Below are 26,908 nucleotides of genomic sequence, written 5' to 3' on the forward strand. Positions count from 1 at the left end.
TGCAAGGAAATGGGTCTTTGTTCTGGTGTGGCTCAAGGGACAGAAGGCTTGAGGTTGAGAAGGCTCATGTTGTGACTGTTGCTGTGGTACTGTCGTCACTCAGAGCCTCCCGCCTCCTGAGCTGAGGGAGAAAATCTAGGAGGTACAGGGTTGGGTTTAAAGGAAATGGTGTTTCTAACTTTGGGGCAAGAGTCAGGGTGTTTTGAGGACCCCACCTGTAGTCATTTGGTGTGGCACTTAATGGAAGGCTGTCAGATGGCGGAAAATGGACACCTAGGCCCAGTGGCCTTCAGGGAGTCAGGGTGTGAACAGCACGGTCACCCTGAGGAGAAAGGTGTTTTCCTGAGCTCTTTCTACCCCTAGCCATGCACCCCACATTTCCCACAATTCCAAGAGCACGAGTCCAGAGCTTACTCTGTGAATGCTATAAGGAGGCTCTGAGGTGGAAAAGGGGAGTCAACATCTTGCCTCCTCCTCAGGGAGGTTTCCAAGAGCTAACAACTGCTTAATGCGGTGGCAGGAAGGCCCCTAGCGGACCTTTAGGAGTGCTATCCAGCACCTTTTGGGGGATGGAAGATGGCCTCTCAGAGGCCAAGGCCAGCAAATGTGTAGGAACTGCCCTTACTAGCAGAGCACCAAGACGTCCTTCTGAGCTCCAGGCAAGATGGCGTCCGCCCTAGTCCCATCCCCACCTTTCCAGAGCTCTTTCCATGAGGATCACATATAGGCAGTAACCAGAAGAGAACCAATGGACATGCATAAAACCCTGGTTAAAGAGAATCTGGGAAGCCCCTGCCCAGATCGGGTTCACCATAACTGTTGACAGTTTCCAAAGAGGTCAACTACCTGTTCAGAGTCAACAATCCCACCTCAGAGCTAACCACTAGGGAGGAGCTGGTGCCCCTGTGTGTCCTTTCCTAATAACTGGGGTTCCAAACATATCTGTCCCCTTAGTATACCTGTGTCTGCCCTGGAGAACTTCACCTAGGATATAGATCAGAAATAAGGAGGGGGCCCCTTATCCTGCTTGAGGCCAAAAAACCACAATTACATGCAAGAGCTGATTCACACACTCTCTTTTCTCTCTCTCTCTCTCTCTCTCTCTCTCTCTCTCTCTCTCTCTCTCTCTCTCTCTCTCTCTCTCTCTCTCTCTCTCTCTCTCTCTCTCTCTCGCTCTCTCTCCGCCCCAAGCCCACTCTGCTCAATGCTCTCGAGATCCAGTGCAGGAAGTCCAGTGCCTACCCGTGAGGCAGGATCCTGATTTGTCGGTCACAAGCATATGGTCACCAGCAAGTCAGGATTGCTGTGGTTCACCACCAAAGCACCATAGGATAGGGAGGTTGGAAGAGGAGGAGAAGGGGACACATGGAACAATGGGCATGTACAACTGGAGATTCTAGCAACCTTTGGCATCACGGCTCAGAGGGGACACAGGCTGACCACTCCCCACTGCTGTCTACATTGCCTACAAATAGTACCTGTCTGAGTCAGAGAGTGACCCGTGTAAATATGGGAATGAGCATGTGAGGGGTGGCAGGGAGGGGAGCATGGCTTGTCACATGCAGCCATATAACCAGAAAGAGGCACCTTGACCAAGTCCCGGGGCAGGGATGCAACAGCGGCCTCCACAGTCCCTAAAAGCTAAGGGACAGGTAAGGCCCAGCCTCTCTGTAGCCGGGGATCCCAGAGGCAGGCCAGTCAACAGAAGCATGGGACCCGGGTGGATGCCTTCTCCAAGCTCGGCACAGAAAGAGGACCCCCTCCCTCTGCCCGCCCGCCAACCACCAGCTCAAGACTTCCCTGACCATCATTGGTAGCTCTTGGCTAGGGGGCTGAGGGAGAATCTTCCCCATCTTCCTCCATCTGCTCCCCTTTCCTGCCAGGGCTGTATATTGCACAGGACAACACTTAGAAGCCATCGGATAGAAGTCCCTCTGGGCCTCAGAGGAAACAGGAGGCACTGGGGCAAGAAGGGAGATTCTGGAGATGAGGGGGTTCCAGAAGGCTGGAGAGGCTTCAGGGCCGCCGAGCAGTCTTCTTTCCTCTGGACCTTCTATGGCATCCAGAGTCTTCAAGGGAAACAAGAAACTTCTAGACAGTTCTAGATCTTGGAGCTAGTTATCCCTCTGGCCCTCTGTGATCTGTACTCAGGAAGCTGGAAAGGAAAAGGAAGGGAAAGATGTGACCTCGGGGACTGAGGGCACCTGTCCCCTTGCTCTTGACAGTCAGGAACAGAAGCGTGATCTTCAGAAGCCTGCCCCTGCGGCTGCTTGCCCACAGCCCTCGCAGTGGGAGCAAGCTGTGTGCCCACCATCAAAAGCTGGAAAAGTCAGCCCTCTTCTCTCTTGTCAAGCTTCGGTACAGTAGTTCCCAGTGATTCATGGGAATATAGGGGTGACAACCAGCCTCCCTACCTCCTTCCTTCAGACCCAACCCCCCAGACTAAGCTAAGAACAAGGCAGCCAGAGAGAAGCATTAAGGAAAGGTACATGAGCTGACAGGCTTACATAAACTAATGGCTTTGACCTTCATAGCAACTATGGAGCTGGTTCCTGCTGCTTCTCATGCCTTTTTAAAAATTACCTTTCCCGCTGAGCCACCTTGCTGGCCCATCTTAAGCCTTCTTATCAAGACAAGGTCTCACTCAAGGTGGCCTAGCTGTTCAGGTGCCAAGGTAGCTGGAAGCCACGGAACTCAGGCTTCTGAGCGAGGACTTGTTCCTGCTTCCGTTCTACGAGTTCAGCTAGGGTCACGGGAGAACAAACTGCTTTCCCAGTCACACACTTCCCCCGCTGGTATTTCAGGGTCCTTCTGTGGACTCACCTTTGGAAGAGATACTGTGGGAGGCCGGGGAGGCTGAGAACCAGCAGTAGGTGGCTGCAGCAGGGAGGTGCCTCCTGGCCTGGGAACGGTCCTGTGGCCTGGCACAGGGTTCGCTGGGAGTGCCTTCTGGGGTGGCCGAGGTCTGGAGAAATCCTGGAGGAGGCAAGAAGTCTCACTTGAGGGGCTCCTTTCCAAAGAGAATATCTCTACTATCTCACAGATCAAAACCAAATAACTTACATACTGGATGGTTCCATTTTTAAAGAACTCACATGTGGGGGATGATATATTTACATGCTAAGAAAAAAAAATAAGACCTTTTTGAAAAACGAGTTGGCTGTATCTATTCAAATTAGAGATAGGGACATGGCATGTTTGCACACTTTTAATCTCAGGAGGTAGGAGCAGGTGGATTTCTGTGAATTCAAGGCCAGCCTGCTCTCCATAATAAGTTCCAGGCCTGCCAGGGTGATATAGTGAGGCCCTGTCTCAAAACTAAAATAAATAACTAGAAATGCTCATTTCCCGATGTGAAAGCCCCACTTCCTGTTGGCCATGTTAGAGACTGTTTGCATAGGTGCACAAGGATAATTTGCAAGGATGTCCCCTGTCCACTGTTCATAACACCAGAGAACCTAGAAACTTCCAAAATTTCCACAGTGAGAAAAAAACAATGTACAATTACACAGTGACCTGGGCTACAGCAGGTACAAAGAGCAAAGCAGGGGGCTATGGACCAACGAGGACAGTGAGCTGCAGGAGAAGCTGAAATGGAGCCCACAGAGGACAAAACAAACCATTGCATCCCTGACTAACGTCAACAGAGGTAAACCGCAGACAGACCGAAAGGGGCCAGAGCAAGCTGACAACAGAGGGCTACCCAGAGATGGGGTCTAAGGGGGTGGGGGTGGTCCAGAAAAACAGGAAGAGTAGTGTGTGTGTGTGTGTGTGTGTACCTAGACAAATTAAACTTTAAGAAACCTGCCAGGTGGTAGTGGTGCACGCCTTTAATCCCAGCACTTGGGAGGCAGAGGCAGGTGCATCTCTATGAATTCAAGGCCAGCCTGGGCTACAGAGCAAGTTCCAGGACAGGCTCCAAAGCTACACAGAAAAACCCTGTCTCAAAAACAAACAAAAAAAAGAAATCACTTTTTTGTTGTTGTTGCTACTTTGGATTTTTTTTTCTCGATAAGGCAAAATTTCCCTTATTATTACCTAACCATATCCCTAGCACATGGTACCCCTAAGCCATTTTATTTTCATCTGTTTCTTTCTTTTCATATCCTTTACCCTACCAACCTAAATAACTGATCAGGCTTTTATTTTCTTTCTCTAGCCATCTCTGACTAGAACTAGCATGCAGGCAGGAGCAGGGTGCTTTTTCTGGCTAGTTCATGAAGCCATTGCAGGCTTTTGGGGCAGCTAATACTCGGGAAGCAGTCAATTCAACAAGCACATAAATAAATGAGCTATTCAAATCTCTTAAAATAGATACATATTTCTGTGCTGCTAGAATTTTTAACTGTAAAGAATTATTATTGCTGTTGTTTTTGAGTCGGGGTCTTTTCTACATAGCCCTGGCTGTCCTGAAACTCACTGTGTAGATCAGGCTGGCCTTGAACTCACAGCAATTCACCTATTCCGGCCTCCAACGGGCTGCAATTAAAGGCTTGCACCACCATACCTGGCTATTTGTATTATTTTTGATTATGTGTGTATGTGAGTTTATGCCTGTGTGTTCAGTGCCCTTGGAACTCACTGATGTGGGTACTGGGAACAGAACCCAGGTCCTCTACAGTAAGTGCTCTTAATCACTAAGCAATCTCTAACCTTGCTATTCAATTTCTTTAAACAAATATGTGCTTCTATTGTGATTGGAAAACGAAATTTTCAGGGCCGATCACAGCCTGCCCCCAAGCTGATGAGATTTGAGGAAAGCCAGTTCGTTAGCCTGCCTGAGAGGGGCGCTAGTGAACTCCAAGATAGGCATGGGGCAAGTGTGTAGGAGGCAGAACATTGCAGAGTTGGTTTTCCACACGAATGACTCCTCAGAGCAAAAACTGAAGCTCAGAAAAGAGAAGTCAAAAATCTCTGAGACCCAAAAGCCACACACTTTAGCTCTACCCTTTCCAGAAGGATGCTGATCTTGGGGGTGGATGGTGCAGGATGGAACCTAGACCGCACCAGAGAACTCACCAGGGAAAGACACCGGGATGTGGGCATCGGGTCACAGTTGGGAAACTGCACAGTGAGCCCTTGGTGGTTGTTATCTGCATAGGAGCCTTATCAGAACTTCTGCCCTGAGCTTCTCAGTCCTGAGCCTCCCAAAGCAGCCGGTTGGATACCACAACCTGATTCTTGGTGAATGACTAAGCAAAGCCAAGACTTAACAGAGCAGAAGAGAATAACCTGCTGGACTGCACCCCTTCCCAAGGCAGCAAGGCAACTTTACCCAGAGCGTCCATCCACATTCACAAAGTGTACATCCCTGAGCATGCTCAGTTTAGGGTCGTAATTTACAAAAATAATGAAAGCAGGCACATTTAGGGGCATGCATAGATAGCTCCATGTTATGGACTAGTAGTGTGTAAAATAATTAGGTAGGAATGAGTCTGGGTATGCTCGGTTTGGGATAACTTTGGGATACATCAAGTCAGCCTTTCCCCTGCATGGATTTGTCCATCACACCCTACCCCACACACAGGACTTTAGGAGCAGCAGTTTCACAGCACAGAACCCGACCTCACACCCTCAGCTCTGTCAAACCCTCACCACACCATGCCCTAGGGACCATACCAAACCTTCAATCCCCCTGAGGTTGTTGTGATCGGATTCCAGGCCCTGGGACTCCTTTGGACCATGCCAAAAGAAAGGAGTCCCCTAAGACCAAACACACTGTCAGTTCTAGAAGTCACCAAGCTAGACCACTACCCAAGAAATACTCTTGTCTTCACTGGGAAACTTCTACCAGTGTAGACATGCTAAGCAAACAAGCCACGGGATGACGGCTCCAAGTTGTAAGTGCCAGCTACAGAGGAGGGGGCCAGTCTAGACCTGTCACCTCCCCGGAGACCCCTCAGATAGGCAAGACATCAGGGTGCACCCTTCGGTAATACTCTTGGATGCATGGGAGCTCACTGGTAGGTACACTTTGTAGGGATGGGTACAGTGAGAGACACAGGGCACACAGCTCAGCCTTACAGGGTAAGAGAAGCCCCTCGGGAGGAGTGTTATCTAAGGTCCCAAGTGAGGGCGAATAGGATCTGGCCAAGCAAGGAGACGTGGGTGTGTAGGAGGCAAAGCATCATCTCCAATGACCTGGAGGGGACAAGAGCTCAGGGAACTGAAAGAAGTCAATTCGGGGTACAAAGTGGGTGGAAACCAAATAGAAAAAAAAGCACCATGTGGCTGAGGGGCTGTCCAGGGAAGATGCTTCTTCCTCTTGCTGCTGAACTCCTGGAAGCCCATTGGCTTCAGCAGCACCAAGAAAAGATGGTCAAATGCACCCAGTACACCACCCCGGCCTCCAGTGTCCTGTTACAGGCAATGTCCCCAGCCCAGGGTTGCCGAGACCCTACTCACCTGGGACAGTAGGCAGTTCGGTGCAGGGGGCATGGGCCGGCTTGGGGGAGGCCTCCTGGCTGACTCCTTCCTTTCTACCTGAGCCCCAGTCTCTGGGGAGCTCCTGGCAGCCCTGTTCAGATGTGCTGGTAACGGAGCAGGTGGGGATTCAACGTGCACGTAGTCTGGAGGGGGCCGGGGAGGAGGGTGGGAGGGCTTCCGGAGAGTTTCAGGGGTGTTGGTCACCTGTATGGAGGAGACAAGGGACAGCTGAGATGAGGAATCCTGTGTGTGTGTGTGTGTGTGTGTGTGTGTGTTGTGTGTGTGTGTGTGTCTCAATGGGGTGACCAGAGCCTCATTTGAGGGCAGGACAGAAACGCTGACCTAGTCAGCCCTTCAGATCCCAGGCTTCCGAACCGACTGACGTGTCTCCCTGGCCAATAAAATGGCTTTCATTGCCAAGCCTGTGGGCACCGTAAGCTCTTAGGAAGACTAACATAGATCAAAGGAAATCAATCAAGTTCAACAGTGCAAAGCCCTTACCTTTCGCTTGCCCTGGGGCGTCTGCAACTTGAAGGTTGGGTTGGCATGGCCAGTTCCACCACTCTGAGACACCCTGAAGGGACAGCTGGAAACAAGGAATAGGGGACATGGAGGAAGATGTTCAGGGCTGGGTGTGGACTGAGCTCCTCTGGCCCAGGCCAACTGACAAATGTAACCCTTCTCTGGAGATAGTAGAATGACCCTCTCAAACCCACCTCCTAAATAGTAAACAAGTACACACATGACCAGGGGAGAAGCCCAAGGAAGGGATCGGCCTGCCTCTGTCCCCAGAAAGGAGACAGAAAGTCTCCAGATCCAGAAGGATCCAGAAGGATTCAGGGCAGAAAAAAAAACATCCCTTCCAGCACAAGGACATTTATAACAGAACTCTTGAGACTATGCCCATCAATATCATTTGTCTTCCTGGGCTAATGTCTAGCTATCCCTGTGATTGACTTTAGCTTGTCACCCCTTTCCTGTTCCCTCACTTTGCGGCTCTTTAACCAGGTGGAGGAAGGGAAATAGATTTTACGTCATAACCCAAATTGAATTGTCTGAGCACTTCCTATTGAGAAGAATTCCCAAGCTCAGTAGAAATCATTTACAGCCGTGATCTAATAATGTCTGCCATGGCGACAGAGCAGGACAGAAGGGGTGAAGGTGGCATGTCCCCTGTACTCATCTTCCCAGAATTAGACCCATCACCACCAACTGTTCCACAAGGGTTCTCCGCTCTAGAGGGGGCCCCCAAGCCCTTCAGGGCTCAGCGCCCTGTCCCACCTGAACTGCTGCCGCAGCTTGAAGGGGAGGGCCGAGGGCTTGCCCAGTTTGTGGCTCTGTCTGTAGCAGTGGAACAACAGCAAGAGGACAGCGAGCAGGAAGAGGGCCGAAAACACCCCAGCTATCACGGGACCCACGCCTGCCAGAAGAGAGCACACGAGACGGGATCAGAGGCTATTCTGGCGACGGGAAAATGATGCAGCCTTGATACCTCTTCAGATAGTTGATTCTCATTGTATTTGTACAACTTATTTTAAACACACACACACACACTATATATATATATACTTATTGGGGCATCAACACTAGCTTAAAGAGCCAGGTCCACTGGCTTTTCTAGAAAACCCCCACAGTCATTTCTTTCAACTGCAGAGATTCTCTCCAAAGCAGTTCAGACGGTGTCTAGCTTCCAGCTAATAGATTTTCATAAAACCAGCCTGCATGGCGATTTTCCTGGACACAGACCAGTGACCAGAAGATATTGGCTCAGACACTTCAGGACTGGAACTCTCACCCTTGACCCTCAACCTCACAGCTGGTTCCAAAGCCACCTCAAAAGTTGCATGAATTGTAAATTTAAATATGCAAAGTTCACTTGTATCAATGAGGTTCCACTCTGCTCTATTTTACATATCTGCATTCTTCCTGCCTGTCTGTTATTTTGTTTGTCTTTTAAGACAGTGTAGCCCAGACTGGCCTAGAACCCAACTGTGCAGCACAGATTGGCCTCAAATTTGCAATTTTGCAATTCTCCTGCCTCAACCTCCAAAGTGCTGGGATTACAGGCAGGAACTACCAATCTAGTTTTTAGCCTTGTATTTTTTTTTTAACTACTTTTGCAATTATTCAAAGACAGAGGAGTTTGGAAACCACAGGAGTAGAGGCCCTCAGACTTGCCCTAACAACTATAAAATTTGTCCCATTTCTTAGCCTTTATTTAGCAAAAGGCAGAATAACCCAATACAATGCACCCAGGACTGTGATCTTATTTCAAGTGTCCCTAAAAGGACTAGTTACTAGTTACTCCCGCAAATAAATGTGACTCTCCGATGACCTAGAATCTCCCTTGATCTCTCTCTTTCCTAGTAAAAGGATGGAAAGGCAACTAAGCCCAAGCCACGCAGGAGCAACTGGCTTCCTCCCACTCAACCTCTTCTTCTTGGCTCCCTCCCTGTAGAACCAGAAGAGTGAAGTCAACTTAACTTGGATTCAGCAACGGGCAACTCCAACCTACAGCCCGCAGGCCCCATATATTCCAGTATTCCTATGACTACAGCCTACCACATTCGTAGACAACAATGGCATATTGCAATGTCCACAGGTTGGAGGCTCCTGCCAACCAACCACCCATCCCCATGGTCTCCATGGCTCTCACAAAGGCAGAACACTTACTCTTGGGGGGTAAAGGACCACTGTCAATGCTGCCGCCATCTCCTGGGGTGTTACAGAAAGGTGGAGCCCAGCCATGGAAGCAATGACAGTTCTGGTTGTTGTTGCAGACCTAGAGTGAGGGGCCGCAGATGTATCAGCACCCAGGAGAGCTGTGACTTGCCCCCATGACACAGACACCCAGGAACCCAGACCTCTGCACACGTACCCCGTGACCGTTGCACTTTTTCCCACAGCCCTCGGTCTCGAAGAAGGAGGTGTTCCTGCACTGCCCCTCGAAGCAAATCTGCAGAAAGGGAGAGCAGCCATGAGGAGAGCAGCAGGGACATGGGGGAGGCTGAGGACAGGGGAGTTTCGTACTTAGGATAAATGGGAACCCCAAGAGGTAGCTCTTCCTCTTATATATTACAGTGAGAAACACAAGGAGCCTCAAAAGGCAAGACAGTGAGTAACGAAATTCTGCTATCACAGGAAACACTGCTAAAATGTTACGTCCAACAATTAGGACCTGTTTATAGTCTAGTGTTATCTTGATTGTATGCTATCCAAGAGTGAATATGTACTAACTTCAGTATTATGCCTGAAATAACGATTGTGGCAGGAGCTTCCTCTGTGCTGGGCATCATACCAAGGGTTCCTATGTTTTTACAACTTTACTAACACAAATATACAAGATGGGTGGCATCATTTTCCTTGAGTTTCCCTGACTCTAAGCCTACTTCTGTTTCATGTGATAGCTAATGGTACAGATGATAGTGGTGACTCCATTTACATGTCTAATCCATATGGGTGGATGCCTGTGCGTGGGCACCTGTGAGTGGGATGCTATTACTCTGGGAGCCGAGCACCTTCCTCCAGGGCCCACACTTCTCCATTTCTGTCTCTATCTCGGTTTCTGGGGGAAGTTGGGGAGGGACTCACATGGTTGTGACCACACTTGGTCCCAGTCATCACCAGGCCTGGGTCCAGCATGTCACCTTCCCCTTCCTCCTCCTCGGGACCCCGGTAGACATGGGTACCCCGACAGTGGATGCGCCTCCCATTCAAGGTGATGGTGGTGTCAATGGAGACCGCGTTGGATTCCAGGGGCCGGGCCTGGGTGCTCTGACACTGGATCTTCCCACACTTGGCATCCCTGGACCGGGAGAGAAGACAATATCAAAGGTTGGGGCAGAACTGGGGCTGCAGAGTTTCAATGTCAGCCGAGTCAGCAGGCTGAGGTGAAAGAGGGCAAAGGACCAGAGAGTGGGCTGGACCCCAGCGTAGAGACCTGAGGTAGACCCAGAAAGGGCGCAGGTTCCTTGTCTCTCAGACCTAGGCCAAGAGCTGAACTTAAGATGCCATAACTTCAAGGATAACCGCATGACCTGAGTCCTGTCTGTTACTTTATGCTCATCACACAACCATTCACCCAGATGCTCCAGCTAGGAGCTGGGTCTCACTCTGACTCCCCATTCATTCTTCATTGCTCCCGGGGTCAAGCATTTCCACCCCTGTCAATCTTCCCTCCTACACAGCTTTCCTGACTCCTGTAACTACCTCCTGCCTATCCTGACCTGCCAGACACCGAGTCCCCTGACTGCATCGCCCACGGTGGGGAGACCAGGCTCTTCCAGCAATGCCTTTAGACCTCTCAAGATCTACCTCGCTTTCCTCTACTCATGCTCATTTCTCATGGCCCCTCTCCTCTCCTCCCCACAAACTGTAGCGTACTGTAGCTATCAGCTTGTCAAGTGCCAGGTTTTCTCTAACCTCTGCCTTAAACACTCTTTTTCACACACCAGTGTGACTCCTCACCCTGTTCCTTTAGATGACTGCTACAGAACTCAACCAAAGAACTTCTTGGGGGAAATGCCCCGAGCCATTAACTATTAAATTGATTATCACATTGCTCTAGACCAGTGTTTCTAACCTCTGGGCCATGACTCCTTTGGGGAATCGAATGACCCTCTCACAGGGGTCACCTTAGACTATGAGAAAACACAGATATTTACAATACAACTCATAACAGTAGCAACTGTAGTAACTCATAACAGTAGCAACATAAATAATTTTATGGTTGGAGTGGTCACCACAGCGTAAGGAACTGTATTAAAAGGCTGCAGCATTAGGAAGGTGGAGAACCACTGCTCTAGACACTCAATATAGCATCTTGTATGTGGTAAATTGGCAACAGTGGTGGGAAGGTGAGTGGATAAATAGATGAGCCAGTGGGTGGGTGGCTGGAATGAACGAATCCGAGATGGGTCTTACAACAGGACATAATGTTAGTATTTCACAAAAAAATGGTCCCAAAGGGCCATCTCCTGCCCTGATCTTTTTCTTCTTTCTTCCTTTTCTTTCCTTTTCTTTTTTTGACACAGGTTTTCTCTGTGTAACAGCTCTGGCTGTCCTGGAACTTGCTTTGTAGATCAGGCTGGCCTCAAACTCCTAGAGATTTGCCTGCGCCTGCCTCTGAATACTGGTATTTAAAGGCCTGTGCCACCATGTCCAGCTACCCGGCCCTGCTCTAAGTGAGTCCCCAAAGCAACCTCGATCAGCTTCCTAGGAAGCCATGCTCCCCACTCCTCTTTTTCACTTCCTTCGAGCCAACTGAACCGAACTGTGCAGTTTAAAAGTCAGCTGGGGGCCAGCCACACCAAGCCAGGTGGGAGAGAAGAGGACAGAGCTGGGATCACTTGTTCATTCTTCTTCCCTGGAGTCTGTGCTACGGTCCTCACCTGGGGCTGCACTTCCTGTATTTGCCATTCAGGCCCTTGCCACAGTTCCCATAGGTGTCTCCAGCTGCATTCACCCGCTCAAAGCAGAGATCGAGGGCAGGCCGGGCTCCTAGGTGTTCAAGAAAAGCCCATCAGTGTGAAAGCCTGCCAGAGGCTCCCAAGGGCAGGGCTAGCCTTGGGCAATATGACACTTCCATATTCATCAAGACTAATTCAGAGAAAACATTTTAGCTTGGTTTTAACATTTCAGTGAAGACGTGTACCTATGGCAGTTGCATGCTAACCCTGTTTGCTAATGAAGAAGGGCTGTGCTGTTTTTGGCCTGCAAAAGATCAGTTAATAATCCATGCCTGGAACATTAAAGAGCTAGAACATTATCTTTGGAATTTTTTCTTCATATCCACCCCGTTTTCTCTCTCTTATATCATAGAAAAACATACTCCAGGGCACCAAGGACACTGTTGCTACAATTATCGACAATGTAATAAACCTATTTGAAAATATCTTCACATCCATAAGCAAGTATGGTTGGAGGCTGTTTCTGAGTAGTGCTAGTTCCCAGCTTCTGAAAATGGTGGTATATGGAATCCCATACCTGAATGTGGGGGGCAAGGGAGATCAAAAATGTAAAATAGTAACGAGTTTCTGAATGTTCAATGACCAAAAATTAGTTAAAGACAGAATGTGTACTGAATCCAAGGTGTTTCCGGCAGAGCTCACCCACACTGCATCACGTGACTTCACTGTGTCTATGGTTCTCAAGACATTTGCACACTTTGCACACAACCAATGAATGCCACTGAAACCCCTCAGCTCAGACTTGAGGCTACTTTATATTATGAATGGCCATGTTTTCACTGTTCATATGCTGACTCATGCAGTGGGTTAATTAAGGAAAACAAAGACTTAATGTTTTCCCTACTATTATACCTCAGCCATTAAACATCAGATTAATGTTAATATTTTGTTAGGAGGTTTGGTTTATAAAATTACTGTTTGAATTGAAGACTTGAGTTTCTTTTTAAAAAAAACAAACAAACAAGAAAACAAAACAAACAAAAACACTAGCTGAGTATGGTGGCTGCCTTTTAATCCCAGCACTTGAGAAGCAGAGGCAGAGGCAGGTGGATCTCTTGGAGTTGGAGGCCAGCCTGGACTACATAGTACATTTTAGGCCAGCAGGCAAAAAAAAAAAAACAAAAAACAAAAAACAAGACAACAACAACAACAAAAAAAAACAGTGAGATGCTATCTCAAAAAAATAAAAAATAAAAATCACTAAATGAATCATGATTTGGAATTAAAACAGAATTTCCAACAATTTCTGGTAAGGCTCTAAACATACTTCAGTAATTTTTGTACCACATATGGATGTGAGTTGGTGTTCCCATCATTGACAACTAAAAAAAAAATCACAATACTAATCAACTCTACAAACTGCTGAAGATGCTCTATGTCCTGTACCATCAACTATTTAGCCAAGATTTAATTCTTTATGTAAAAATAAACAAGTACATGCATTTATTCAAGTGTAAATTTGTTCTGACAAAACTATATAAAAGATTATTTTAAAATAAATTTATTTATGATTTATTATCAAATGTTCACTGTATATACTATTTTTATATTTCATGTCATATAAAAACTTCTCAGAAAAAGAAGGCTAAGTGGAAAAAAATTTAAGCCTAATTTAATTATGGGACCAGAAAGTGCATTAAAATTTTTACTATCTCTAAACTGCTTTCTACAGGGGTATCTGATTCCTCATACCTTCCACAATACCATGTTATGACAGTTGTTGCTATTATTATAGCACTTGCTGTCTTTGTGATCTGATACATGAAAAAAACTCCACTTCGTGGTAGTTACAATTTGCTTTCCTTCAATATGTCTGAGGTTAAACATCTTTTGTAGCTTAACAGTCGTTTGCATGTTCTTTTATTCTTCATTTCTGTTTCATTGGTATATCTGTGAGAGACGGAGTATTGATATACAATACCCTATTAGAACTAAAAGCCTCAAGGGACTAGGAAGAACACTGTTACCTGGCTGCCCCTGGCTGTCTCCCTTAAACTAAGAGAAGAGGCGGGTATTGAAGATGTTCTGAAGCCGAGATGCTTGGCCATGCTAGGGGGCCAAGGGGGAGCCTGGCTCAGAGGGGGTGGGTGGAAGAGAACATGCTCTCCAGGAGGGTCCTTACCAGGTCCCCACAGCTGCTGGCACTGTTCCTGGTAAGTGAGGCACATGCCGTTGTAGCAGTAGGCCTGGCCACCCTCGCAGGGGGTGCCATCCATCTGGTAAAAATTGGTGGGGCAGTGGGGCGACTTGCCGGTACAGAACTCGGGAAGGTCACACTGTCGCACCTGCTCGCGGCACGGGGTTCCAGGAGCCACCAGCTGAGGTGAAGAACACGAAGAGAAAAGCAATCACTTTCTTCCCTGCCCCTCCACCCTTTCAGCCAAGAGCTCATCAGCATCTCCTCCGTGGAACACAATTTTCCATGACCTTGATATCACAGCACTGATCACGTGGCTTCGTTAGCTCAAGCCATCCTTGACCTTTTGACTGAGCACCTTCAGAGTTGTGTCCAAGAAAGACAAATGCAACTCACTTCCTTTTCACAGCAGTCTTAGGAAGCAGGCGAGAAATAATATTTATATAACAATTTATAGTTTGCTCAGTGCCTTGGCAATTACAGTTACCTTCATGTAGCCTCACTTAAGTGTCATTAGGAATTCATTTAGTTTGCATGACAGTCCTATATAATTCAAGAACTGAAACACAATCTAGTCAACGTCTCATGGTATGTGGCAGATCTGTGCCCTGATATGTGCACATACGCGCATGCACAAATGCACATACCCACACACAGGAAGTTGGAATTCATGTAAGTTTTCAATTCACAACATTCTTGGCTTGTTCTTGAAACTAGACTCAAACTCATTATTCAGCGCAAACTAGCCTTCAACTCATGGCAATCCTCCTGCCTTAGCCTCTGGAGTGCCAGAATTATAAATATGTCTAACCACACTAAGCTTGGTCTCCAAACTCTTCATCAACAATACATCCCTGCTGTTAGGCCAAACGTGAGGTTGAGTGTTAGCCAAATATTTATCTCATCCGACCTCACAATGCCCATGAAACAGATATAGCTGCTTATCCCATTTTGCACATTAAAGAACCAATCAACAGCACATTTGGGAAAACAGTAAAAACCAATTAAAAACCTTCGACTTGAGCTTCCCCCAACAGTGTGTCTAGCATGAGCCAGTCTACAGACAGACAGACAGCTGAACCTCAGATGGTTGATGAATTCCCCAAATGCACACAGGCAGGGCTTGAAGTCAAGGAATCCTTTGCGAGGCTCAATCTGAAATCCAGGAGCTGAGTGAATGGTCACTCTATGATTATTCCTTAGCCTTCATCGGAGATTTGAAGGGCTCAACCCAGAACAGCCTCTCCGGGGCTTCTAGGTCAAAACAAATGGTGTCCAAGTTCCCCTGAGCCAGGCCAGGACACCTATGGCTCAGAATAAAGCCCTCCCTTGATCTCAGAAGACCATGCTACCCACTGTTGGAGCCTACCAAGGTTTCCTAGTGGCTTTAGCCAACAGGACTACTTAAGAGGATGATTGGGCCACGGGCTTGGGTACCAGGTGTTTGGAAGAAAAGATACACAGAAATTGAGGAAGGTAAAAGCCCAGAGGCAAAGGGTAGATGGGATAATTTAAGAAAGCTGGCATGAAACAAGCCAAGCTAAGGCCAGAAATTTATAAATAATAATAAGTCTCCATGTATATTTATTTGGGAGCTCGGTGGTGGGCCCCCCAAAGAGCCAAAAGTGTAAAAAAAAAAAAAAAAAAAAAAAAAAAAAAAAAACTAACAAAAGCACAGGTTCTACCATAGGCCACCCTCCTAAACCCTGTATCTAGAACTTTTGATATAGGCTGAAACACAGTCATCACCCACTAGCCTGTCATCTGAAAGCCTGAGGCAGGGGAAGGGGCACTTACCTTACACTGGTGACAGCAGGAACCATGGGCACACTCGGCCCCTTCCTTCAGAGTGCAGTTAGAGGCATTGCAGCAAGGGTTTTTACATTCCTGGAAGGCAACAGACAGCTTTGGGGACTCAGCCCAGCAGGGGGCACCCTTGCCACCTCCATCCCCAGCCTTCCTCACGTGGCCCTGCCTTCTGCTCCCTAGAACTCCTCACTAGAACATCACTTGGCAGCTCTTCATTAAGGTAATGACTATTTGCCACAGAAAAGACACAGGTGCACCATCTTTGGAGAAACCACAACTTAGATGGGACTACGTGGTGACTCTGGATAGGTATTATCCCGTAATTATGAGGTCATACCAAGCTTGCAAAATCCTAACATCCACACTGCTCCTAACAGAGCTCTCTCTTTGCTGAAGGCCAGGGCTGATCTTTGCTTTTAGTTCATGGTTCTCGGTCTTTTACTGGTTATTTTATTAGGAAAGTTACAGGGTTATCTTTTTAAAAAAAACAAGGCCTGAAGCCTGACAATCTGAGTGTGATCCTTGTGTTCCACATGGTGAAAGAGAAGGGGGAAAAAAAACCTCTCTGACATTATTCTCTGACCTACACACACATGCACACATGCACACATGCGCACTAAATAAATAAATGTAGAACACCAAAAGAACATCTCGACATAGAGATGTTGACACCTCAAGTCTCACAGCCCAAACATCACTTACTGTTCGCCAACCCCTCAAGCACGGGCTAACATACACTTTCTCATCCTTCAAAAAACGGAGACAAAACCATCTAGTTCTGCTTTTCTTGTTGTGTTGCGTGTTTCTGATAAAAATGACAGAAATAGGGTGTATGCTCTCCACACTCATTCTGAAGCTCTGTAGGAGGAAAAGTCTATCCACAAAGACTTCTGCTTCTCCTTCCCACACTTCCAACACTCCCTTTGAATCTTCTCCTCTCCAGGCCTAACAGTGAGAGCTTGTTATCTTAAGGTTCACGCTCATGAGCTTATCCAGCTGTGTGGCCTCCCGAGTAAATTCAGAGCAGCTGGAAGGCCAAAGACATCATCTGGGGCTCCTCTGGGGAGGAGGGAACCTATGTGCCCTGGAATCATGGTTTATGGCTAGAGCAGTTGCTCACAAGGACTCCACCCTGATCTTGGATATGACTGTGCTGACCACAGCTGCAGAGGACATAGAAATGGTCCACTTGGGCAGACTCACTGTCTACATCTTACACACAAAGGATCTGTGGTAGTCATGTGTAAGAAATGCTGGCCACTAGGGAATGATCCATCATATTGTCCTTTCGATGTTTAAGCTCTGAAAACAATGTCTCTCTAGCATGGTCCTGACACTTACCTCTTCCTCCCCACAGTCACATTCTTCCCCATCTTCCAGGTACCCGTTGCCACACCTCCGGCCTCCATACAGCGTCCTGGTGTCTGGCATGTTAGAGAGGCACATCCCACCTCCAGACTGCAGATACCTGTCCAGTTCCCTCCTGTTGCACCAACTGAACACTCTGGGGAAAGGGTGCCTGGCAGAGAACAAGGAGCCATTGGCAGAGAGTTTAAACACACCAAACAGCTTGCTGCCTTGCCACCCATGAAGCTGACTTTACCCCACACATGCCCTGTGCCCCACCAGGACGTTCACCAATACATGAACTTAGAATTCTGTCATCCTGAATCACAAAAAGATAAGCATGCCATATGGTTACATTTTTCTTATTAAAAATTAAAAAAAAAAAAAAAACAAAACAGCAGTTGAGAAGCAGAACAGCAATTTCTGTCCTTTCCATGGGGGAGCTAGAGCAGGTAAAGGGTAAGAAGTACATTAAGACAGGTTTCCAGCCGGGCGTTGGTGGCGCACGCCTTTAATCCCAGCACTCGGGAGGCAGAGCCAGGCGGATCGCTGTGAGTTCGAGGCCAGCCTGGCAGCCTGGGTTACCAAGTGAGCTCCAGGAAAGGCGCAAAGCTACACAGAGAAACCCTGTCTCAAAAAACCAAAAAAAAAAAAAAAAAAAAAAAGACAGGTTTCCACACTGAGAGCTGAACAGAACACCAGCCAACTCAATGCCAGATGGGGATCTATTTTCTCATGACAAAAACCAGAACCAGAAAGCTTGAGATCACGGGTTTAATTTACTCATGGGCTAAAGGGCTGATCTCTGTTCTCCAGATAAGTGAACTCCATCAGCCAGTATACAAATGTGTGGTCTCTACCACAAGAGTATGTACGAAAGCTCCCAAGTCGCCTGCTACGGTGAAAATGAACCAAAAGTGTAGCAGTTCCCCTATCTACAGCTTTGCTGCCCATGGTTTTGGTTACCCACAGTCAACGGTGACCTGAAAATATTAAATAGAAACTTCCAAAATGGAGAAGTCCTAAGTGTGAAGTGACTTTTATTATCATTACTGTTTTAAATGTTCTAGTTTGAGTTAGTGTTTTTGACCTCACACTGGGCCTACTTCATAAATTAAATTCAACATAGGCCTGTGTAAGAAAGTCACACAGCTGCATAGCACAAACTATAAATATGGGGAAACTGCTGTATGACAACATGGGTCTGCAGAGAGACCCCGGTAAGGCCCTGCCCTTAATTCTCACCAATTAAAGGTTAAACACCAAAGGTATCCTCCAGTACTACAGTATGCCCCAAGAAATATGCTACTAATGACTCACCTACTACAGTGTGTGAATAACTTGAAAACAGATTAGAGCAGTAATGACTGTAACTGTCAACCATTTGTCTACAGATACTCTACGGCAGCTGTTCTCAACCTGTGGGCCGTGACCCCTTTGGGGTCACAGATCAGATTTTTACATTACGATTCATAACAATAGCAAAATTACAAGTATGACATAGCAACAAAATAATTTTATGGCTGGGGGTCACCACAACATGAAGAACTGTATTGAAGGGTCAGGGTCGCAGGATTAGGAAGGTTGAGAATCACTGCTCTGTTGGGATTGACAAAGAAAGGGATGGAATTAAACTTGAACGCAGGGGGATTTAAATATGCCCAAGGGTCTGTGTCCCACATGTCACCATCATCCTTTTGGTGTCACAGTAGTCGAGGTGTGGTGAGCAAACTCTAGTGCTACCCACAGGAAAGCTGCGTGGAACCGCCATTCTCTAGAAAGCATAAGTGGACCGACCCCAATGATTTGTAATAAAAATTCTACTCCAATGCCTTCTGGGGAGGGGCTCAAGTCCTGAAGAATGCCATGATGTATGCCAAGTACAGACACAAAAAGATAAGCTCTCTGCTTTCAAAAGCTCTAGTGTAGAAAATCCACCAGAGACTCAGCAGTCTTGCTCATATTCTTCATGGATTTCCCGAGGAGTGGGTAGATGGCCCCTTCTCTTCTTGTTCTATAAACTAGAAAGTTCCCAAAGAGGCCTGGAATACAGCAGTACTGACCACGTTGGCATGGAAAGACCAAGGGTTGTGGTTCTGATCAAAACAGGGCCTCATAAAGCTTCCTGTGGTGGTTTGAAAGAAAATGGTCCCCAAAGGAGCTGCACTATTAGGAGGTGTGGCCTTGTTGGAGGAAGTGTGTCACTGTGGGGGCGGGCTTTAAGGTCTCTTTTGCTCAAGCTTCCCTTAGTGTGACTGTCAGTCCACTTCCTGTTGCCTACAAAGATGTAGGACTCCCAGCTCCACATCTGCCTGCACGCCGCCATGATTCCCATCATCATAATAATGGACTGAACCCCTGAAACTGTCAGCAACCCACCCCAGTGAAATGTTTTCTTTATTAGAGTTGCCGTGGTCATGGTGTCCCTTCACAGCAATGAAAACCCTAACTAAGACACTTCCTGAAGAACTGGGCACATGGGTGTGGTAGCACATACTTAAAGCCCCAGATCTTGGATGACCGAGGTGGACAAATTCACAAGTTCAGGATTAGACTGGGTAACACACTTTCTCATGTGCACTCTCAAAAACAAAGATGTGTTGACTCCAATTTTAGTGCTGAAAACCACAACAAAATGTAACTCCATCTAGTGCTCTACCAGCACCAACCTGCTTCAAGGAACTTAGTATCCCACAGCACATCACTGTCTTCCTCAACAGTTTAAAATTTTCACTGGGGCCACCTAGGAGGACTGCTTGGGTCACACTGACCCCGTATCTCTCCCCTCCCTCTTCTCCCCACCTTCACCCTTCCGGCTGACTCACCCAGTGGCAGCTGCCATGATGCACCCGCCATCGGCTGCGCTGGCAGAACAGCAATGTGCAGAATCATGGCTCATGCCAAAGTTGTGGCCAATCTCATGGGCCACAGTGGAAGCCACGCCAATGGCATTCTCAGAGTGGTCCTGTTCAGAGAAGAGTTCAAGTCAAGGTCAGGGTTTCATTTCTGCTTTCCATGCCCCACCTCCCTTTAGGTTGTTTTTTGTTGTTGTTGTTTGTTTGTTTTTATTTTGTTTGTTTGTTTTGAGATGGGGTTTCTCTGAGTAGCCCTGGCTGTCCTGGAGCTCACTCTGTAGACCAGGCTGGCCTCGAACTCAGAGATCCTCCTGCTTCTGCCTCCCAAGTACTGGGATTAAAGGCGTGCGTCAACACCGCCTAGCTTGCATGCCTTTTTGTTACCTGAGCCTGATAGCTCTCACCGGTTCCCCTAATGCTGATTATATTGTTTCTTTCTCTATAACTTGCTATTAACAAGTCTAAAGCCACTGTCCTCATCAGGAAATCACATGCTCAAAAGACTGTGTTCCCTGTGTTCTTAAAAGTCGCAGACTGTGAATGACCTGTTGATGTATCTCTTGACCATCCTTTTGACTTGAGCAGTCGCTACATGTAGCTCACTGTTTTCTGAGAGCACCCATGCACAGCCTGGATAGTGTATGATCTTAATCATCAAAGCAAGAACAAAAAAAACAACGTTAAAAAGAAAAAACATAAAGAACAAGTAGAACTGTTGTGCTGATGCGAACCTATGGTCCCCGCTAACTGAGAGGCTGAGGCGGCGGGAAGGTCATTCGAGCCCAGATGCTTGAAGCCAGCCTGGACAATGGAGTGAGACCATCTCAAAAACCCAGAAAGGAGAACAAAAGCAGCAAATAGGATATTTATATCAGGCATGGTGGTGTACACCTTTAGTCCCAGCACACAAGAGATGGAATCAGGAAGAACAGAACTTCAAGGTCATCTTCAACTAGATAGCAAGTCTGAGGCCAGCCTGGCCTACACAATGAGTCCCAGGCAAACCACAGCTACATAGCCAAAGAAACCTAATTCGCCTTAAAAAAAAAATCTAAAAAAAAAATTTACCAAGTCAGAATTTCAAGAGACAGAAATGTCCTAATTGCGACTCTTGAGGTTCTTATTTCACAACTCCATATCTAAGGACTCAAGACCCAGACTAGAAATACTTCCACCTCTGTTCTTTTCCCCGAGTCCCTGCTCTTACTCCTCCAGTCCATGGTGTGGAAAAGTACATGAGAGATCTAGAGTTCTGTTTATACAATTGCTTAAGACCCAATATAAACCAAGAAGAATGAAAATTTAGCATCCTCAGGATCTAATAACTTCATTTGAAACATTTGCTCTCTTTAATGTGTTTTTCGTCTACAACTATAAAGATCAAATTGGTTTTTCAAGGCTGGCCTCCTCTCTCGGGAGTCACAGTCCCCTTATGCAGTACCATTGTATTGTCGGAGACTCACCATGCTGACACCTCCAGACTGGTACACAGAGCACATAGCCATGAGAGGGGCCAGGCCAATGGTGGTCCCTTGAAAGGACCTGCCCCTGCAGGAAGGAAAAAGACATGTAGTTCAGGTGGGAGCCGAGAGAGCTGTTCCCCTGGGACAGGAGTGAATGGCTACCAGGCTGGGCACTGACCCCACTGACACTCCCAGACTGCTCCTAAGGGCACGAGCCTGGTAACCCAGCCAACTGGATAACTTTCAGGATACCACACCTCTGATTTCCTCTCACTTACTCCCTCCTCAGTAGCACAGAAGAAAGGTCGCTTCCCCCCTCACAATGTGCCCAAAGACTCTGAAAGGAAGAAGGCAGGGCCTGCAAAGCTGTGGCCCATTCCTGATTCACAAAACGTGGCCAGAGGCAGGAGCAGGGGGGAAGGGTGTGGCGCAGACTGTGCTGTCCCGGTGAATCACGTCCACTTCCACCAGTGGCGTGTGTCCGAGGGGCAAAAAGTGGGGATGCTGGGTAGCAGCTGTGGGGTTGATGTCTCATCCTCAAATCACACAGGGCCAAGGAAACAGCTGCGTCTCTTTGGGAGCCTCACAAACCACAGCTGGGTGCAGGGATGAGCTGTTTTCGCCTCTGCTCTGCAATGCTGACCCTAACGTGTCAACAGCCAGCTTCGGTTTCCCCCAGTTTAACATATCCCTTGCTCTGTTGCGCCCAAACAGAGGAGGCAAGGAGGAATAAATGGACGTCTAATAAATGTTTGATTAATCATTTCAATAGCTACCAAACTGTACGAAGCCGTACTTGTTATTTCACAGACTTGCACTTGGCTCTGGAGAAGCCCTACTGTAAACAGATTCAAGGTGTTCCAACCTAAAGTTCAGACGAAATGTTTCAGTCAACAAAGATGTGCTCAGTGAGTGGACGGTCCTCATGTGACCACTCGGGTTTTAGAGACAAGTAAATACTGGAAATCCCAGTTGCTATGAAAGGGTAAATTAAAGTATCAAGGTTGAAATGACTGTTGACTCGGCTGTGTTCAAGGATAAGAAGTAAAAGTGCATTATCTATGTGCCTTTTGTTGTAACTACCGCAAATTACCCTGGAAGGCCAATAACCTTTGGTGGGGCTGTCACCTACCACCCGACTCAACACCGTCCTTGGCCAGCACTTCTTCCCACCAAGCTTCACAAAGTCCTACAGTTTGCCGCTTTGACCACCCCAGGCACTTGGCCCTGAGATGCTTGGAGACCCACGTGAAGGACCTGAGGACTTGCCCCTGTGGTGCTAAAAACATCTGTTTCAGGCTGTCAGCTGTGACCAAGAGTCATCCACTCCCCTAATAGACGCTCAAGTGCCTCAGCTGCTCAGCTGATTACAGGTGAGGCTCATTTTCTCACATGGATGGAAACACGTCAGAGGACTATTATCATTCTTAGACTTTTTAACATTTTTTTTCAAGGTGTGCTGGGTCTGAAAAATGCTTGGTTATCTAGCCAGGGAGCAAGGGATCTCTTGCACAACCAATATTCACCCATAGGAAAGAATGGGTGAACTTAGTATCCCTGTGGCAGGCAGAGGTTCTGCAGCCAAAGCTGATGCAACACAACCAGAAAGGACTACTTACGTGATTAGCTGCGCATTGTCGTGGCTCTTCTGGGCAAGCAGCTTTCGCCTCCAACTAAGAAAGGACCAAAGGGTTGAGTACGGGTTTTCTGAAACTTCACACTTATCTCCATGCGTCCACACCTCCAAGCCCACGAGGGCAATCCGGATGTTCAGGGATCGGTAAAACTGAAAAGACACAGAAAAGCCAGCTCTTCTCATCACCCAGCCTTTGAGCTCAGAGTCCATCTGCTGCGATTGCTCTCTTGCCACGGGCTCCAGGAAGAGGGAAATGAGATCTTCAGAGAGGTGCATTCTGGTGGTCAAACTGGAGTGTCTTGCCTTAGAAAACACTGAGGCAAGAAGAAAAAGGAGGGAGAAGCATCCCAACCATCAAGGGTTTTTTGTTTTATTTTTGGTTTTTCGAAACACGGTTTCTCTGTGTAGTTTTGGTGCCATTCCTTGATCGCGTTCTGCTCCGTAGGCCAGGCTGGCCTCGAACTCACAGAGATCCGCCTGGCTCTGTCTCCCCAGTGCTGAGATTAAAGGCGTGCACCACTGCTGCCTGGCCCATCAAGGGGTTCTTTAATGATCTGACCTTAATGCTACTGAGTCAGTGACTGTGTATGTTATATGTGCATGTGTCCTATGTGTACACATGTACACATGTAGCACAAAGGTTAGTGCTGGGCCCTCGTTACTCTCCACATTTCTCACTGAAGCAGGAGCTCATTGATTCAGGCTGCCTGCCTGCCTGCCTTATGAGGTCCAGGGATGGACCTGTCTCTGTCCCCTAACTCCCCCACCAGCCACATTGTTACAGGCACATGCCGCCATGCCTGGCTTTTACACAGGGCTAGGAAAGCAGCTCTTTATGCTTGCCCAGCAGATACTTTACACACCAGGCCAAAACAACAACAACAACAACAAAAAAAAAAAAACCCTCTCGTGTACACAGAGGCCACAAAAGGATAGATGACCAGCTAAAAATAATAACTGGGTCACCACTGTTTGCCAAGCACTTTTCATGAACAAGGCAAGTACTGAGGCTCAAAGAGGTTAAGAAATTTGTCCAACGTCTCAGCAAGAAGACTCTGGAACCGTGATGAACTCAGATTATACCCTCAGGGCCCTTGTGACCATCTGCTGCTGAAGAGCTGGGTCATACAGTATATGATCTATACACTATATATACCATAATATACTACACACACACACACAGTCAGATCCTTCACTTGCCCCTGGACACCGCAGTCGAGATGGGCTCTGGATTGCGTCTTGTGCCACATCCATCATTACAGAAAGCCCAAAGTTGTCTGAATTTGCTTCACTAAGGAGCGTTTTAAGGAAGTGAGCTTGGCTTTTCTTACAGTTAAGGGAAAATACTGTGGATTGGGCTCCTGATTCAGCACATGCGTGTACTTCTAGTTTTAGTACCAAAATGTTCAGTCTGAGTAGCTGGCTCAGCAAGTTTCAGAGGTGCTGATGTGCCTCACCCCCCTTCCTCTCCCCGGGGAGTAATTAACCTCCTGTGCTGGGAGGAAGTAGAGGCTTTGAAGAATGGACCATCCGGCAAGGCAAGCAAGGCAAGGCGAGGCAAGGCGAGGGCTTCCTCTAACACCTGGGGTCTAGGGTTACCTTCTTTTGCACATCTTTCCTCTTTGCTGTTGTTTTTGGTTTGTTTGATGTGTTTGCTGACATACCACTTCCATTTTTTTAATCAGTGCCTAGAGGTAGGTTCTTATCACCCAATGCAGGAGGAAAATTCCTAAAGCAAGCCAGCCAGCCAAGCCCTCCATCTCCCTGGCCTCCAGGACAATGGTTGATACACAGGTAACAGTTGCATCAGCTTCCTGTATCCCACCCCCACCCCCATGGAAAACACATTTTCCCAGATGTTGAGTGTTTGGTTATATGATCATGGAGACACTATTGCTGCTGAAGTAGGAGCTAGAAAAAGGACTCTTCCGTGTCCCTAGTGTTAGTTATTTAGCTGCGTTGTGTTCTTACCCTGCAAGGAAGTGTCACGAAACACGACAGAATCTGCTTATAAGAGTTTATTAGAGTTAAAGGGACAGAGTGCGCAGGCCTGTGGGAGAGACACGTGTGTGGAGAAGAGGAGAGAGAAGAAGAGAGAGAGATAGAGAGAACCGGGAATATGGCGCTCCGCTTTAAAAACCGGCTGGGGGCGTGGCCAGGTCACGTCACTACTCCACGCGCGTGCGTAGATCACATGGTCACGTTGCGCGCTTACGTCACGGATCCTGGTCACGCGAGACACCTTGACCCGGAAATGGCTATCTTGACTTGGAATTGGCTAGGCGGAAGTGTCGGCCTGGTATATGCAACTGTGGGGGCGTGTTGTGAACCCTTCACCTAGTCCCTAGAATCCTTCCCTCCAGGAAAGGCTAGTGTTTGACTTTCACCTGTTACACGCCAATGAACTGTTTCCACAGCTGTTGAGGCCGGGGGTGGAGGGGGGGCATACAAGGCTGAGAACTTCCCATCTAATGACTTCACAGCAAGCAAATTTGCATTGTAAGCCCTGAAAGTTCAATTTTTTTGTGTGTGTCAAAGGCTGAGCCTCTCCCCAGCTCAAGATCTGGGACCCAGGAACCTCTAGCAGACCAAGAGTCAAGCCTTCCAAGTTCCACAGTGTCCTGAAATGGTTATCAGATCCTCAAAGAGCCCTGTGACCCAGGGGCTGAGTCTGTAGGTCAGGGGCAGAGCACTTGCCTTGCATGCATGAAGTCTTAGGTTCAGTCACCACCACAGCCCCTTCTCCAACCCTGAAAGGAGGCACATGACCAAGGCTTACTTTTTAAAGTCCACACTATTAGCCTGTGGAGAGGAGCTGTTATTGCTTCGTTACCTCCTCTGCATTTTGTGCTGGAACTTGCTTTTACATAGAATACTTCCGGGTCTGAGAACGCCCTGGTTAGTGCAGCTCAAACCTCTGCTAATTTCCTAAGTGCATGCTGTCAGTCACCCTGACCACGGACACAGCCATTTGTAGTCTTCCTAGAAGAGGGAGCGGATCCTTAGACAGTTTCACACAGCAGCTCCAGACAGATGGCATCCCGACTTTTAAAGATCCTATGTACCTTCTGGTCCTGACCCACTTCAAACCTTCCTACGTCAAAGGCTTTCACCTGGAAGGAACTCTTAAACACACATCCTCGAAGCTTTCTTAAATTAGGCTCTTCCTTGCCCAAAGTACCTCAAGAGCCACTTCAGATGTGAGAAAGGTCGGAGGGGGCTGTGGGGGTGCTGCTGTCTACTGCTGTCTGCTCCCATCTGACTTCTACATGGGCAGGGATGTAAGATCTCATTTTTACGGATTCCATCAGAAAACTATACAGATAACTGGAAGCCACTGATCGAAGACAATGTTTGTGCTTTATAAATTAAAACAAAGCCCCCAAACACCCATACAAACCACCACCAACAACAACAACAAAACTCAACCCCAAGAAGCAGAATGACTTGCCTCTGGTTTACAGTCAGGGTGTAGTCATGCTTCCCTCCCCAGCATCGATGGCACAGAACATTCCTTCAAGGACCTGCTGGGGGTGCCTACTTCAGCAACAAGACTGCCTGTCCCGCAGACCGTCTGAGGTGCCACTACCTCCCCCAGAAAGCACACCTGGTCTCACCTTATCAACATAGTTGGCGATCTCCATGAGCTTGTGTTTGGTGGCATCCTGGTCATGCCGATTCTTCTGAAACTAGATGGGACAAACAGAACCAGGTGAGACCTTCCCACAGCTCTCATCCGAGGGCCTTTCTGGGGCCCGGTTTCTTGT

The 26,908-nt window shown here is 47.6% G+C and overlaps 1 protein-coding gene across 1 annotated transcript; it reads right to left on the bottom strand.

Moving 5' to 3' along the window:
- LOC114704326 (disintegrin and metalloproteinase domain-containing protein 19) lies at positions 1 to 26,908 on the bottom strand. Its single transcript, XM_037201486.1, has 16 exons — positions 26,759 to 26,908; positions 23,125 to 23,291; positions 21,506 to 21,590; positions 20,013 to 20,152; positions 17,182 to 17,359; positions 15,829 to 15,918; positions 14,017 to 14,212; positions 11,817 to 11,925; positions 10,018 to 10,231; positions 9,305 to 9,382; positions 9,100 to 9,208; positions 7,708 to 7,846; positions 6,928 to 7,012; positions 6,406 to 6,630; positions 2,824 to 2,976; positions 1 to 2,155 (listed from the first exon to the last, which is right to left on the bottom strand). Exons 1-16 carry the CDS (start codon positions 26,783 to 26,785, stop codon positions 2,102 to 2,104), a joined length of 2,049 nt encoding a protein of 682 aa, XP_037057381.1. The 5' UTR covers positions 26,786 to 26,908; the 3' UTR covers positions 1 to 2,101.

Source organism: Peromyscus leucopus, chromosome 8b (assembly GCF_004664715.2).
Source record: "Peromyscus leucopus breed LL Stock chromosome 8b, UCI_PerLeu_2.1, whole genome shotgun sequence".
Classification (NCBI taxonomy): domain Eukaryota; kingdom Metazoa; phylum Chordata; class Mammalia; order Rodentia; family Cricetidae; genus Peromyscus; species Peromyscus leucopus.

Excerpts from the sequence above, each read along its gene's own strand:
- LOC114704326 (XM_037201486.1), bottom strand. The coding sequence starts at position 26,785 with ATGGAGATCGCCAACTATGTTGATAAG. Across the intron at positions 9,383-10,017 it reads CCAAGTGTGGTCACAACCAT|ATTTGCTTCGAGGGGCAGTG; the intron begins GTGAGTCCCTCC and ends CCCTTTCTGCAG. Across the intron at positions 6,631-6,927 it reads CGCCCCAGGGCAAGCGAAAG|GTGACCAACACCCCTGAAAC; the intron begins GTAAGGGCTTTG and ends TCCTCCATACAG.